The sequence below is a fragment of the Mustela nigripes genome, chromosome 12, assembly GCF_022355385.1.
Source record: "Mustela nigripes isolate SB6536 chromosome 12, MUSNIG.SB6536, whole genome shotgun sequence".
NCBI lineage: Eukaryota > Metazoa > Chordata > Mammalia > Carnivora > Mustelidae > Mustela > Mustela nigripes.
Genome location: NC_081568.1, coordinates 61,641,420 through 61,656,842, shown reverse-complemented (window position 1 = coordinate 61,656,842; position 15,423 = coordinate 61,641,420). Strand labels below are relative to the sequence as shown.

Here is a 15,423-nt window from a genome sequence, read left to right as displayed (position 1 = left end):
GATTTTTTAAAATTTGCATTTCTTTTATCATGAATGAGATTGAGTGCTCTTTGTATTTACTTTGCTCACTTCTCTACTGTGTGGTTGTTCTTTTTCATACCAGTTTCCAGGAGCTCTTTATATAGTAGGAGGATTAGCCCTTAGCTTTTTGCATAGACTATAGAATTTCGACTTGCCTTATGATGGTTTTGGCCTTAGAGAAGCTTTTTAAATTTTTATTTCGCATAGAATTTACTGATCTTCATTTATGACTCCTGGATTTGGGATCCAAGTTAGAAAGGCCTCCCCATCCCCACCCCATGGGTTTTAAAGGAATTGCCCACATTTCCTTCTGTTATTTGTTCATTTATACATTTTGAGATACATACTGGCTTACTGTGTGAGATACAGAGCCAACTTTTCTTTTCCAGAGTTTCCTAGTTGTTCCAACCCTGTTTTCTGAGGAATCCATCTTTTTCTCACTGCTTCTGGATGCTACATCGACCATAATAAATTCTTACATTTTAATCTATTTCTAAACCTTCCATTCTGTTTTGTTGGCCTATTTATGGGTCAAAATGACAGTTTATAGTTTTATGTGTTTTCATGTGTTTGGTGTAAATGCCCAATCTTTTTCTCCTCCCAGCATCTCCCAATTATTTTTTCCCCTATGAACTTTGTAGAGTTTTTTTTTTAACCCCATTTATATGTTTTGAGATAGCATTAAATTTTTAATATAATTTTGAGGACTGACAGCTTCATGTTATTGGCTTCTCTGGTTCAAGAACTTGGGTCTTTTTTTCCATTTGTTCATGTCTTCTTCTGTGTCTTTCATGTTAAAGTTTTATTTATCTAGACCTTGTACATTTTAAGTTCATTTCTGGTGATGTTTTAAGACTAAAATATTTTCAAGAAACTGACATTTTTCAGGTCACTCAAAAGTTTTGGATCCTCAGATGGAAGCTCCCTATTTAGGACACATGACCTTGGGCCCCTTTCACATCTGGCTTCTTGCTGGAAATTCCTATGCAGCTGACAGTTTCCACACAATTTTTCTGCAGTAAAGGAAAAAACATAGCTCCTTTTTTCTCCACCCTCCAACATGCTCCCTTCTAACAAACAGACCCAATTCTAAGCCCTCAAGCTAAAGGCCATCTTTGAGGGATAGACGTACAATGTGGTGATCCACATCCTCACTGACTTATTGCCAATTCTATTTTGCTTCTATCACCTTTACCCTCAGATCCTGAGATGAGCTTTTGGTTACTATATCTGCTAGTTTTTGGCTTGAGTTCTGTTTCAGATTCTAAGCCTATTTTCTCCTTCATACACAGATATCCATGCAAATATTACCTGTGACCTGGCCTGGTCCTTTAGGAGTATGAATTGTCTCTGAGTACAGGAGCAGACTGGAGTTTGAATTGGGGCTATCATATAAGCTGGGTCAGAGGTGAGTCCCCTTATCTGAGTCTATTCTCTTTTGTAAAATGGACATGGCCACCCACCTCAATGCACCGTTGAGAGCTGAGTTACCTGATAGAAAAGCACCTTAGGGGGTGTCATGAAGGCCAGCCACCCTAGCCTTCCAGACTTCCTAATACCCCTTCCTTATTATAAATCTTTCAGCTGGGATATTAAAACATTTCCCAACTTTGTCTTTCTGGCTAAAGGGCTCTTCTTGTTCTGAGAGGAGGGGCAAGTGAATGACCCATTGAACTGGGTGCTACCCACAAAATGTTGTTTCCTAAGGACTATACTGACCCAGCTCACTCAGCTCCTTAAAAGTTCCCAGACCATGACAGAGACTCCTGTGAGGAGTGGTCTTGACGGAGGTCAAGTCCATGAGAGGTGATCTCCACTTTGCTTTCTGACAGCCCCAATGTCACTTGAATGAAGCAAAAAGAACTTCAAGAATCCTGGGATGTCATGCACACAAGTCTGTCAATTCTTTACCAGTGTACCCTACCAGATGTGGTTCCTGTGTCCTTGTAAGTATCTTGGCAATAATGTACCCAGAACCCTCTGCATGTGTAACAGCTCTTGTCTTATTCACATGCTGTCTCCCCTCAGCAAACTCGGAGCTCCTGGATCTCTCTCTAATCTTATAGTCCAGTGCCTAGCACACGTCTTGGCAGAGTATATGCTAAACAAATGTTTAGCATTTGAAGGAACACACTGTTCAGTGGTGTTCACTCAGGTCCCCTAACATAAGACTTTATGTATATGGAGATACCTGTGTGGCTCAGTTGGTTAACCATCTGCCTTCAGCTCAGGTCATGATCCCAGGATCGCGGGCTCCCTGCTCAGTGGGGGAGACTGCTTCTCCCTCTGCCTCTTCCCCTGCTTGTGCTCCCTCTCTCGAATAAATAAATAAAATCTTGAAAAAAAAAAAAAAAAGACTGTGTATATGCCCAGCCTATCTCAGAGACTTACTATGCATTATTAAACACATACAAATGAGGAGAGAGGCAAAACAGTTTATCTCCCTTGCTTACCCAAAGAATCAAAGAGGAAAAAATATGTGTAAACTCAACTGTGCTCCAAACTATGAAGAATGCAAATGTTTTCATCAATAAGTAATTCTCCATAATAGCTACATTTCACTAGAGTACTGAAAAATCTGCCCAAAGTATCCAGAATGTTAGTTCTTTATGCCTTACACCAGGAGAGGGGCACCACAAGCCACAGCTCATGGCTGTCTTTAGTCTGGAATTTCTTTGCAGTGATTATCTTGCAGAAAAGCAGATGGTTACCTTGGTAAGCGACAGAAAAGCAACAGAGAAAGGGCGAAAACATGAGGCAAACAATTCAAAACCTTTTCATCTTTTTTTATTTTAAATTACAAAGGATGTTGCATACACTGATGAATCTGTATCTGACTAGAAGTGCTGAGGGGTTGGAAGGTGACAGAAAACAAAGGCAACATTTGAATTGCCTTTTCTTCTGAAAAGAAAAACTGCACAACTATTAACCAACATTTAATAGAATAATTTTTAAACAGCTCATGCGTCAACAAGATAAAATTCTTTCTAGACAAAAGACAAGACTGAATCCAATAAAAAGTTTCATAGCTCCAGTTGGGGAATGGGGAAACAAAACTACAGAATATTTATGATAGCATTACAAACAGGATCCTACGCCACTATGCAAAAGAGGTTGCCACATTGTATGAACAAATGCTCTGAATTCTTGCCCTTCCGCTCTTCTCTTGTGACTTCTTATGTGCGGTCAGCCCTAGTATCATTGTTAATCACAAATGCTAAGTTATAGGACAAATCCTAGGGAAAGAAGGTAAAAAGAAAAAAAAAAGCAGGCAGTGGAATACAGTGTCATAAAAATGTGGTGGAAAGGCAGATACAGTACACACATACACATTTCTGTTATTTGGTTCCGAAAAAAACACAGGGCGAAGGGCAAGACACAGTAATCAGTCCTGCTCCTATCCGCCCAGAATTTAATTAACTACACCATTGTGTTTACATTGTTATGAAAGAGGCAAATCTAGTTCACCCACACTTGGCACACTGAAATACCCAACTCTGATGTTCTTCACTAGTCACCAAGTCTTCAATTCCAGAATATTATTTGGAAGTAGTTTTAAGGTTCTACTCCCTCACTACTACATCCTAACCTCTCTTTTCTAAAGAAAAATGGCAATTTGGCATAATTCAGTTCCTAGGTGTAATTTCTACAATTTTCGGTCAGTTTACTAAGCACGAGGATTATGCTTCAACACATAATCCCACTTGCCTATGGAAGTGTAAAACTGTCAGTAGTACATTTTCATCATCTTTCCCCAACATACTTATTCCTTAAAACGAAACAACCATTCCTACAGTTGACATTCATTGTTACATCCCAATGTGTTTGAAATATTAAAAAAACATGGAGTCATCTTCTCATAATGCCCTTATTAAGATTACAAAGATTACAAAAGAATCCACAAGTATTACGGCACTGTGTGAGACTTGTCATGATCCAAGGGAAGAACAAGACTGCAGTTCTGTGCAAAGTTGTGGAAATGGCCTCAGTTCCATGGGAAATGGTATTCCACAATAGACTTCACTAGAAGGATAATTGAAACCTTTTACTTTAACACTGAAAGCATAATTCAATGCATTCTCAAAATTCAAGTTTCAAGATTTGGAGAGATGCTAACATTCTCTTACATAATTAATTAGAAAATACTTGAACAGAATTGTAGGAAGACTATATAAAGAAAGGGAACATAAGCTTTTGTTAATTCCTGCTGAAGGCAACTTGAATTTGTTTCTTAGAAAGTTAACTAAATCTTAGCAGCTAAAATATTTTTAAATGTATGGAATAAAGAAAAGCACATCCATTCTTGACATTTTGGTGAATAAACTAACAGCTTTATTAATGAAGGCAAACATCAGATAATTGTATGAATATTATATATATAAAAAGAAATCCAAACTAACAGCATTGTATTTCAAAAGTACTGTACTTCTGTTTCTTTTAAAGAGACTTGTCATCTGATTTATAAAACAAACAAAACGGGTATTCTTCTCCTAAAAAATTCTGGAAAGATGAAATAGTCAATTTCAAGCTGATGGACTGAACACACCTTTCTTTAAATGCAGACTATTGCTAAGAAGCAAATCAAGTCAAGCATCAGAAAGAAGATGTCGGACAAATTCATGAAAGTCAGAAACAAGGGATGTAGTGAAATGACTGCTAGTCTTTCCCTCTCTGGTTTAAAGACCATTCAAAACTGGTCTTTCCTACAAATATAAAATAACTATAAAGAGAGGGAATTGGAAACCATACCCATCTGAAATCCTTCATGATGTTTTTTATAATTGCTCTGATTCTCTTACCAAAAAGGTCAAAGTGAACGGTATAGGAAGTGGAAGGGAATGAAGACGTTAAGTTTAAATGTACAAGTAAGGCACAATATAAAGCCACATCATAATCTGTCATGAAGGATATAGGAAAGGACAAGAATCATACATGGTACAGTAGAACAAGCAATCATATTGACTGAAAAAGTGTGGCACCCAATTCAAAACTCAGACAAGATCTTAACAAGAACAACTGGACAGCATGCTTTCATATGGAGACAAACTCTATAAAGAATCCAGTGTATCTGAAATGAGGAAGAACGTTTTTTGTATTTTTTTTTCAATCATAGTAGTACTAGAGTCAAAGTTTATAATTGCTTTTGGAACAATGGGTTTATTTGAGGTGAATTCACAATGCCTTCACTTAAAGTAAGATTCTGGACTTCATTATGAGCTATCTGTATACCATGTATGAACACAGAAAACCTTTAGAGAGCTCTTCTCTAATGATCTTCACCCAAAAATACATGCCACAATTTTCAAAAACAGAACATGTACAATTGTTGGGGTTTTTACGTTACCCTTATAAGATTTGTTTGTGTGATACACTAAACGTATATATTTTAATGACAATAGAGGAAGCAGATTATTACTGGCATTAAAGTACAACCATTTCTAGACGGTTTTAAATGCCACAGAGTCCCCTGGTTAAAATGTAAAGCTGCACAGCTTGCCTATGTCATCTTTATGATAAAGTTAAAACAGCAAGAGGATTTAACTTTCACTCTACATTTTACTGCCAGGTTTTTATTTAGATCAAGTATCGCTGCAGCATTCTGACCAGCCCAGATTTAGCAGCAAATGGCAGGAATCATATAAAATGCAATTTTTTTTTTAACAAAGTGCTTTTCTAAGATATACATACATATATAAATAGGTACAAAATAAAGTGTCAACATTAAAAAGCTCAACTATTTAAAAGCTTTTAACTATTTAACTTAAGTAGTACATATAAAACACTGAAATGCAAGGATATGGAATCTACTAAACAGATTCAAAGTCTTTTTTTTTTTTTTTTTTTGAAATGCAAGACCAAAAAATCAAATTCTGGTTTGCAGACAGGAAAAAAGTATCAAAAACCAGAATTCCTAACAGAGCAGCTAGAAAGGGGCAATTTTATAAACCTCATCAGCTGAATCTCTATCATGAAGTGATTTTCACCTGATTGCAAAACTGCCACATTTTGGAACATGTCTCAATTTACTAAACACACTCTGTCAAAACTTCATATACGTCCAATTTATAAGCCTGTGCTTTGCCTTCTCCCATCTAAAAAGGAAAAACTTTAAACAATGAGCTTACATTCTTTTAAACCATTAGCTCTGAGCTTATCATCTGTTCAGCATGAATGCACTAACCAGGTCCATTTCCACCAAGCACACAGGAAAATCTTGTGCATCACAGTTCAGCTAAGGTGTTAAGACAATCCTCCTAGAAGTTTCCTTTTCATGATGGCAAAGAAGCATATAAGCAACATTGTTCAGTTGTTACTGTGTTTTAGAATCAAACTATAAGCTATAGCTTCATATGCTACGGCTTACAAGTAGGGGAGTGGGGGGAGAAGGGATCAAGTAGAAGAAAAGGAAACACACTATAAAGACAAAATATAATTAAAGAATAAATTCTCCAGGGGGTAATGGAGAAACAGTTGGAGAAACAGGTAATTTCCCAGCAGCTAGGTCTGAAATTTTTGGTATTTTTTTTCTGGCTAGGTAGGATCTTTTTTAAAGTATAGTTTTTAAGCCACCAGTTTTCAGAGTTCAAAACACAAGATTTGAGGATCAAACAGTAAGAGAGACAGAATGGGAAGATCTGTGGGGAAGGTTTATAATGCTGCCTTGACACAAGAAATTTCTCATCAGAGGTAAAGCTTTAACACAGTTAAAACACTGACTAATGAAGCTGTTTTACGTGAGCAAAAAAGAGCACCTAAAAACTAAATGTGTTAATATTTCTCAGTTCTAGAAACTATAGAAGAAGAATAAGTCACATGTAAGTAAGTTTGAAGAAGCTAGTTTGAAAATACCTGTACAAAAATATAAAAATCTATAAATCGTTTTTGTTTTTGTTTTAAGCTTGTGTTGATCTTTGAAAATATTACATGCACAATAATACATCAATTGGAAAAGTGGCAACTAAAGAATTAGATATTTTTAGCTTTTTTCTTTCTTTACATATATATATATACATAATACAATAAAAATAATCTGTATTTTGGTTGTTTGGTGGAAGTATACTACAATAAGCTAAATAAATTTTTTAATTTTCAAGGTCAAAAACTATTTTACCAATAGCTTACTAAAATGAAATATATTAAAATTTCCTACAATTAAGTGCAGAAATAAAAAGACTTACAGACATCTAAATGGCCACCAACTTATCTACTATGGAAGCGAACTACAGGAACAGCAAAATAATATTTGTGTGTGTGGATGCTCCTTCTGTAGATAATTGGACCCAAACAGAAATAAAATTCACAGTTCAGTAAGATCCCTAACCCTGACCTTTTCATTTTTCTTTTTTTTTTCTCCTTTTTTTCATACATTCATACAGTATCATGTAAGCTGTGCAAAACTTTACTTAGACTGGCAGTTTGCCATATCAGTTGCATTTGTCTTTGGTACAAAAAATAAAACAATCGCAATAATGTGCAAGTATTTGTCTTCTTCCGGTCAAGTACCGAAATATGAGTTTTCTAGAGCCATCTTTTTTTTGTTTGTTTTTTGTTTTGTTTTTTATACAATACACAGACTCTGTGGCATATATCTACATTTCAACATAGTCCTATATACATTCAAAAAATTTGAAAAAGATTTGGAACAAAAAAAAACCATTTAAACCCCATAATTTTTCCATCTATATATCTTGTGTTTCCTCATTAGGGTTTTCATCATACAAAATATTACCAGTTTTATAGTTTCCCCAAAATACAAGGCACAAAGAATATGCTTTTTTTCTTACTTGCACAGACATTATATATATATTTATATATATTTATATATACCATATTGAGCTCAGAAAATGAACTTCTAATATGGCACATGGGCGTGAGTGCTGGGTTGTGCCATGTACAAGTGAGATTAATGTTTGTGGAAAATTAGAACAAAAGGAATAATTCTAAAAACAATCAAAACCGACTGTTTAAAAAAATGCTTCCTCAATTTTTTTGTGTGGTTCAGAGCATAAACCTGCCACAATATTTGGCTTTTACTAATGTCCTCACTCCTCCCAAACGTTTTACTTTAACAGATTTTTGCAATCTGTATCTAAACATTTACTTAAATGTCTGAGTTTCGATTCTGATGACAGTAGCAGTTTTAACCATGGTTTATGCTCTGAAAATGCAATAATCAAGTATTTTGGATCATGCTTCACTTATGCTACTTAGTTCTTAAAACAATGTAACCTAATCATAAATGTTTACATAATGCTAAACTGACATGCAAAACAGAATGAAAATTTACAATGAATAACGTGACAAACACAGACATTTCTGACCAGTGGTCCAATGAGGCTGATTACACTTTTGATGTTGGTATCCTTAGTCCTACAAGGCCTCCAGTGGGATTGCCTTCTGCAGTCTTCTCTAACACTTGGTTAACAAATTCGGAGGTTTGCCCAGCAACTGGGAGACCTGAGGAAAAAAGAAAGGCAGCACACTTAGGCACAGAAATGGAGAGGGCATGAAAGGAAGGTGAGAAGTAGGCATATCTGAGGGTCAGGGGTGGCCCCCAGCTTGATACTGGTCCCAGCCAGGTACTCAGCAGCTCGCTACTGCAACCCAGAATTAATTCTACTCACCAGATTAGAGCTTGCAATTTTTAGATTAGAAAGGTCAAGCCAGGAATGAAGAATGGTTAATCAACATTTTAAAACATGGTAGATAACAAGCAGCAACAGTTCAAACAATAGTCCAAACCCAAACCCCAGAGCTGTCAACAAGCGTCATTCCCCAACTGACCACGTCCGCCCCGTTCTGTAAGCCAGTCTCTTCCGACTGCTCCAGCCTCAGTGCATCCCATGGGTGGGCTTTATCCACACAACTGAAAACACTGACTTGATGTACGTTTTCTAGGTTTCCTTTTCTTCATTTTAAAGAAAAGTGAATGAATAAACAAAGGCGGAAGAGAAGAGGGGGGAGAAGGTGGGAAATAGTGTAATTTGAATTTTTCATCTTCCTTATCTTCGACAGCTAAGGTCAAAAGATACTTCAGACCAGTAAGTCAAATAACAAAGGTATAAGCATATTTTAAAGATAATGAGAACATAAATGATTAAAATGAGAGGGAAACAGAAAAATGTCTCGTCACTGCTCATAGGAAGAAGTCAAAAGATACTGTAAGAAACAAAGTACTGATGCTCCCTGCACCATGTGATTAAATGCAGCATGACTAATAATGAGGCAAACTTGATAGTATGTACCTCCTGAGTGACGGAATGAAAATGATAATCACCTATGATGATTCTTGCCAAGAAAATTTAACTTCATTTAGTTAGGAGGAAACAGACAACTCCAGATGTTGGGACATTTTACAAGACCAACTACCTGAATTTTTCATGGAAAAAAAAAAAGGGCTCGTAGACTGATTTAGATTAAAGAAGGCAAAAAGATATAAATAAACGCAATGCATGATCCTTAACAAACAAACAAAAAGACTATAAAGGACATTATTGAGACAACTGGGGAAATTTAAATATGGAATCCACACAGACATTATAATAGTGTTGAAGTACTTGGGTGTGATACTGGTATTGTTCCCAAGTAAGAAAATGTCCTTGTTCTTGAGAAACACATGCTGAACTAGTTAGGGATGACGAATTTGTTCAGAAGTTACCTTCAAATACTTAAGAATAAAAACAGGTAGATACAGACAAAAATAAAACAAATGTAGCAAAATATTAACAACCGGTGAATCTAGCTGAATGATAAGCAGAGGTTCATAAACCATTTCTACTTTTCTTATAGGATTGAAGTCTTAAATGAAAAGGGAAAAATATTAAATATATATTTTATGTTTTAGTTAAAACTTCAACTCACAGGTCAAAAATGAAGAGCTTAAAAATTACCAGAGAACACATAAAAACTGCAACTATAATAATGGATCATACAATGAATAACATAAAAAGGAAAAGCCGTACCAACAAAGCCTAACATCTTTTGATGACAAAACTAAAATCAAACATACTAATTTAATTAATAATTAAAAAATGACCTAAACTCACCTATTGAAGAAAAACTCCCAATCTAACAAATAAAATCCAACTTTATGCTATGTATAAAAATCCAGAAGTGAATTTTATGCTATACTTATCAAAATTAAATTTTAACTTGAATTTTATTTATTTATTTATTTATTTATTTATTTATTTTAAATAAATAGGGACTTTTCCGTCTAGTGTTCTGAAACATTTCACTTAATAACTTATAAACATTTCTCCAGGCATTGAATGTTCTTCTCTAACATTTGGAATGATTTCATAGTTTACCATTAAAGAAACCACCCAAGATTTTGTATGTTAGAGCTGGACCTTTCAGTCGTTTTTTTGTTTTTGTTTTTAGATTTTATTTATTTGACAGACAGAGATCCCAAGCAGGCATAGAGGCAGGCAGAGAGAGAGGAGGAAGCAGGCTCCCTGCTGAGCAGAGAGCCCCATGCAGGGCTCTATCCCAGGACCCTGGGATCATGACCTGAGCCGAAGGCAGAGGCTTTAACCCACTGAGCCACCCAGGTGCGCCAACTTGAATGTTTTTAAAAGAGATGTATCTAGTATAAAGTGATTCAGAAAGACTGAAAATTAAAGGGTAGACAAAGGTATACTAAGGAAATATAAATAATAAGAAATCTGGATTCGTGATTGCAGTATCAGAACTGAATTCAGAGAAAAGTTATAAACAAGACCAAGGAAGTATGCTTCATGATGACAGATATAATCCGTAATGAAGACCTAGCAGTAAGGAATCCTATTCAAGCACTCCATCACTCAAATAAAACCACAGAAAATATGAGAAAAAATTGAAACACATTAGCAAGGACCTTTCTCAGTTTTACATAGAGTAAATGGATACCTTCTATAAAAATTAAAAGGAAAAAAAGACATAACTAAGATTGCCTAATCAACATATAATGGAGTCTTAACATAAAACAGAAAATATATATACTTTTCAAATGTCCACAGAATGGTTAATTAGGTTGTAATAAACATAACAAATGTAAATAAATGTAACCATGTTAGGTAGCTAAAAAAATCTGAATCACAAAAACAAAGAGAAGTTAATAACAAAACTAGAAAATGATAACGTCTACCATCTGGAAAATTTTAAATCTCTCTCAATTCTTGGGCCACAGAATAAATCAAACTTAAAATTCCAAATTATTTAGAAAACAAATATGACATATCAGAATTTATGACAAATAGCTAAGGCAGCTCTAAGGAGAAATTTCCAAGGTTTTTATTATTATCAATGAACAACAAAGAATAAAAAAGAAGTGAATGAAGCATCTACTGAAGAAATCAGAAGAACTGATGAATTCAAGAGCGGGTTCTTTGGAGGGAAAGTAGAACGACCTATAATTAACCAATTCAAGAAGTGAAGACAAACAGTAGACATAAAGTAAGTAATGAAAATGAAGCACTAGCCACTGATACAGAGGCTATTAAAAAAGATAAGTTTAATAAATTTGAGGTCATGGAGGAAGTGGATAATTTTCTAAAAATATACAAACTAATCAAACAGACTTCAGAAGAGCTTGTAATTATCATAGAGGACACAGAGAAAGTTTTCAAAGAGTTAATTATAAAAACACACTGGACCAGGTAGTTTCAAAGAGTGTTCTACCAAATCTTTAAGAAAAAGAAACTCCAATTTATGTAAAGTGCTCCAGAGGGAAGTTCTGGAAAGACTGCTGTATGGCAGCACAGATTTTTTAATCTCCCCAATGCCCCATATAAAAACAGATTAAGGGGTGCCTGGGTGGTTCAGTGGGTTAAGCTTCTGCCTTCGGCTCAGGTCATGATCTCAGGGTCCTGGGATTGAGCTCCGCATCAGGCTGTCTGCTCAGTGGGGAGCCTGCTTCCCTCTCTCTGCCTACCTCTCTGCCTACCTGTGATCTCTATCAAATAAATTTTAAAAAGAGAGATTAAACAGAAACCATCAACCCATGGAAAACATTATCGAGTGAAAACATACCTCCACAAACCCCAAAATTCAAAATGGTGGACACAAACTTCCAACAGCTACAAGACCTGTATGGAATTAACATTACCAATATTGGTGTAGAATGAGTCAAAGGGATTAATGTACCTGAGAATAAAAGAAGTCAAACATAGCCAACAGGTTACTCCCTGGAACCCACAGGAGACCAACATGAGAAAACAGCTGAAATTGTGAGAGACTGGTCCAAATGAACAGTGAGTAAAAGGGGAGTGTAAGAAGCCAACAGTAAGATGTTGAGGAGCTAAAGCAGTCTTAGCTCTGTGAACTAAAAACTGACCAACCAGGACTCCCTTGCAGTATAGGAGGCAGGACTGTAAGAATCAAAATTAGGCGAGACAGAACAACAAATATGAAAGAAAGAGATGGCCCAGGATAAAATGGGAAAGGAGCGCAGAACAAGAAATTTCAGAAAGCAAGCTGCCATGTGCACCTGCCCTGCCACAGGTTCCTCTTCTTGCCCCCACCTGACTGTGGGCTAGGGACATACACATGTACCAGCGAAATCCCCTCACACCTTCTGCTTTTGAACATCACTGCTAATTCCAAAGGCACTCACCCACAGGTTCCTTTGTTTTTCTTCCACTTGCTCTCTCTGTCTCCTTCCTATCTGCTTTGTTAAACACTTACCCTTACTGTTCCCTCCATTTGGCTCCCTATGGTATGTGGTCATTTTGTTTCTCTACAGTAAACTTTCTTCCTGTTCTTCTCCTGTGTCCCGTTCTTAGGCTGGATTGAATGACCATCTCATAAATGAATACAAAACACAGTTTTGTATTAACTGAAAACAGAGGACTCTAAAATCTGAAGTTAGGAAAGCAGTCGTGAACTAAACTTTCTTTTCAAGGTTTAGAAAAAACAGTTTTACATGTATTAAGATAAAAAATCCCATAAAAAGTTATTTTAAGTGGGGCGCCTGGAGGGCTCAGTCAGTTAAGTATCTGCCTTTGGCTCAGGTCATGATCTTATGGTCCTGGGATCGAGCCCGTATTGGGTTCCCGGATCAGCAGGAAGTCTCTCCCTCTGCTCCTACCCCCTGCTCATGTTCTCTTTCAAATGGATAAAAAAAAAATCTTTAAGAACAGGTTATTGTAAGATAAAGGAGAAGACTCCTACAATGCAAGTGTGCCTGAAAGATATGACTATAAACACCCATATCCCACTATTATCCCAAATGGTTACAACCCACTATTATTTCAGAAAGAACTCAATGAATTTCAAAATGAACTAAAAGAATCAATGAATAAAGAAGATGTAGTGTGGACACACACACACACACACACACGCCACACACAATGGAATATTACTTAGCCATCAAAAAGAATGAACTCTTGCCATTTGTAATGATGTGGATGGAAGTTGAGAGTATTATGCTAAGCAAAATGTCAGAGAAAGATAAATACCATATGATTTCAACTCATATGTGGAATTTAAGAAAAAAAACAGATAAACATAGGGGAAGGAAAAAGAAAAATAAGATGAAGATAGGGAGGCAAAGCATAAGAGACCCTGAGCTCTAGGAAACAAAGTGAGGGTTGCTGGAGGGGAGGCAGGTGGGGGATGGGCTAAGTGGGTGATGGGCATTAAGGAGGACACTTGATGCATCAGTTGTGTCTCTAAATTCTATGCCTGAGACTAATAATACAGTACATGTTAAACTGAATTTAAATCATTAAAAAAAGACAAAAACAAAGAAACATAAGAGCAGCAAATAAACACAACAATAATGCTTTTAAGAGAAAGAGGGGTACAAAGGAGAAAGAACTTTAAAGAAATTAAGAGATAAAAAAATTGACCAAAAGTGAACTTACCTCAGAAAATACCAAAGATAGGCAAAGAAGATCCCACCCACAAATACTAAGTCCCTGAACAACAGTAACAACAAAAACAAAGCAAGGGGGGGGGGTGCCTGGGTGGGTCAGTCAGTTGAGCACCCAACTCTTGATCTCAGCTCAGGTTTTGATCTCAGGGTCGTGAGTTCAAGCCCTGCAGTGGGGTCCACGCATAGCTTAAAAAAAAAACAAAACAAAACCCAGCAAGGAAACAGATCAAATACTAAAAAGATTTGAACTACCTATTCAAAGAGCACAGTGTACACATGAGAACATCAACTAAAATGAACAACCCCAAGACAAAGTTTACTAAAACTACTGGGAATGAAAGAAAAAGAAAAAATCCTATTGACATTGGCAAAAATAGCAAATGAGTTATAAAGAAAAAAAGTAAGGTGACTATTAGGTTTTTTTGTGGGGGGTAGATTATTAACTTTTTAATAGCAACATTTTATGCCAAAAGAAAAACAGAAAATCATTTAAAATAAGGAAAGAAAATATAAGTCAAGGATTTTGAATCTGATAAAACTGACTTTTTAGATGTAAGGAGAATATACAAACTTATCAACATACAAGGTCTTTACATTTAAAAACAAAAAAATAAAAAGAGGGTGCCTGGGTGGCTCAGTGGGTTAAGCCGCTGCCTTCGGCTCAGGTCATGATCTCAGGGTCCTGGGATGGAGTCCCATATCGGGCTCTCTGCTCAGCAGGGAGCCTGCTTCCCTCTCTCTCTCTCTCTCTGCCTGCCTCTCCATCTGCTTGTGATATCTCTCTGTCAAATAAATAAATAAAATCTTTAAAAATAAAAATAAAAATAATCTTTTAAAAAAAAGATTATTTATTCATTTGACAGAGAGAGATCATAAGTAGGCAGAGAGGCAGGCCGAGAGAGAGGGGGAAGCAGGCTCCCTGCTGAGCAGAGAGCCTGATGCAGGGCTCGATCCCAGGACCCTGAGATCATGACCTGAGCCGAAAGCAGAGGCTTAATCCACTGAGGCACCCAGGTGCTCCATAAAAATAATCTGTACTTGTACAGTTGAGTTCCTTCATCTACCTAATAAAGGAACTGAAAATGATTTTAAAGTATATGAAAGACAGAAATGCACTGAAAGAATACATAATATATTAAAACAGCCTCAATTGATTTGAAGAAAAAGTGAAGCAAATTCACTAGGACTTCCTATTTGGGTACTGAATTAATAATTTACGTAGAGCTAAAAAGTAACTAGTTGTTCAGGAAAGTATTGATATTTATTTATTTTTATTTATTTATTTATTTATTTGACAGAGAGAGATCATAAGTAGGCAGAGAGGCAGGCAGAGAGAGAGAGAGGAGGAAACAGGCTCCCTGCTGAGCAGAGAGCCCGATTCAGGACTCGATCCCAGGACCCTGAGATCATGACCTGAGCGGAAGGCAGCAGCCCAACCCACTGAGCCACCCAGGCGCCCGAAAGTATTGATATTTAGGAACTACTCTTTGCCTATGATTATTCTCCATATAAAGATAGTTTTGTTCAAAAGAGACTTCTAATGT

The 15,423-nt window shown here is 36.3% G+C and overlaps 1 protein-coding gene across 4 annotated transcripts in view; it reads right to left on the bottom strand.

The window, feature by feature from the left end:
* CREBRF (CREB3 regulatory factor) overlaps positions 1 to 15,423 on the bottom strand; it is a 60,899-nt gene that overhangs the window by 1,831 nt on the left and 43,645 nt on the right. For 2 of the 4 annotated variants that reach the window (XM_059417373.1, XM_059417371.1), the window contains one exon: positions 7,851 to 8,478. In XM_059417373.1, coding sequence (XP_059273356.1) covers positions 8,363 to 8,478 — 116 coding nt within the window. In that variant the 3' untranslated portion in view covers positions 7,851 to 8,362. Of the gene's footprint in view, positions 1 to 7,847; positions 8,479 to 15,423 lie in introns of those variants that run through there. The other 2 variants (XM_059417372.1, XM_059417374.1) reach the window with 2 other exon arrangements.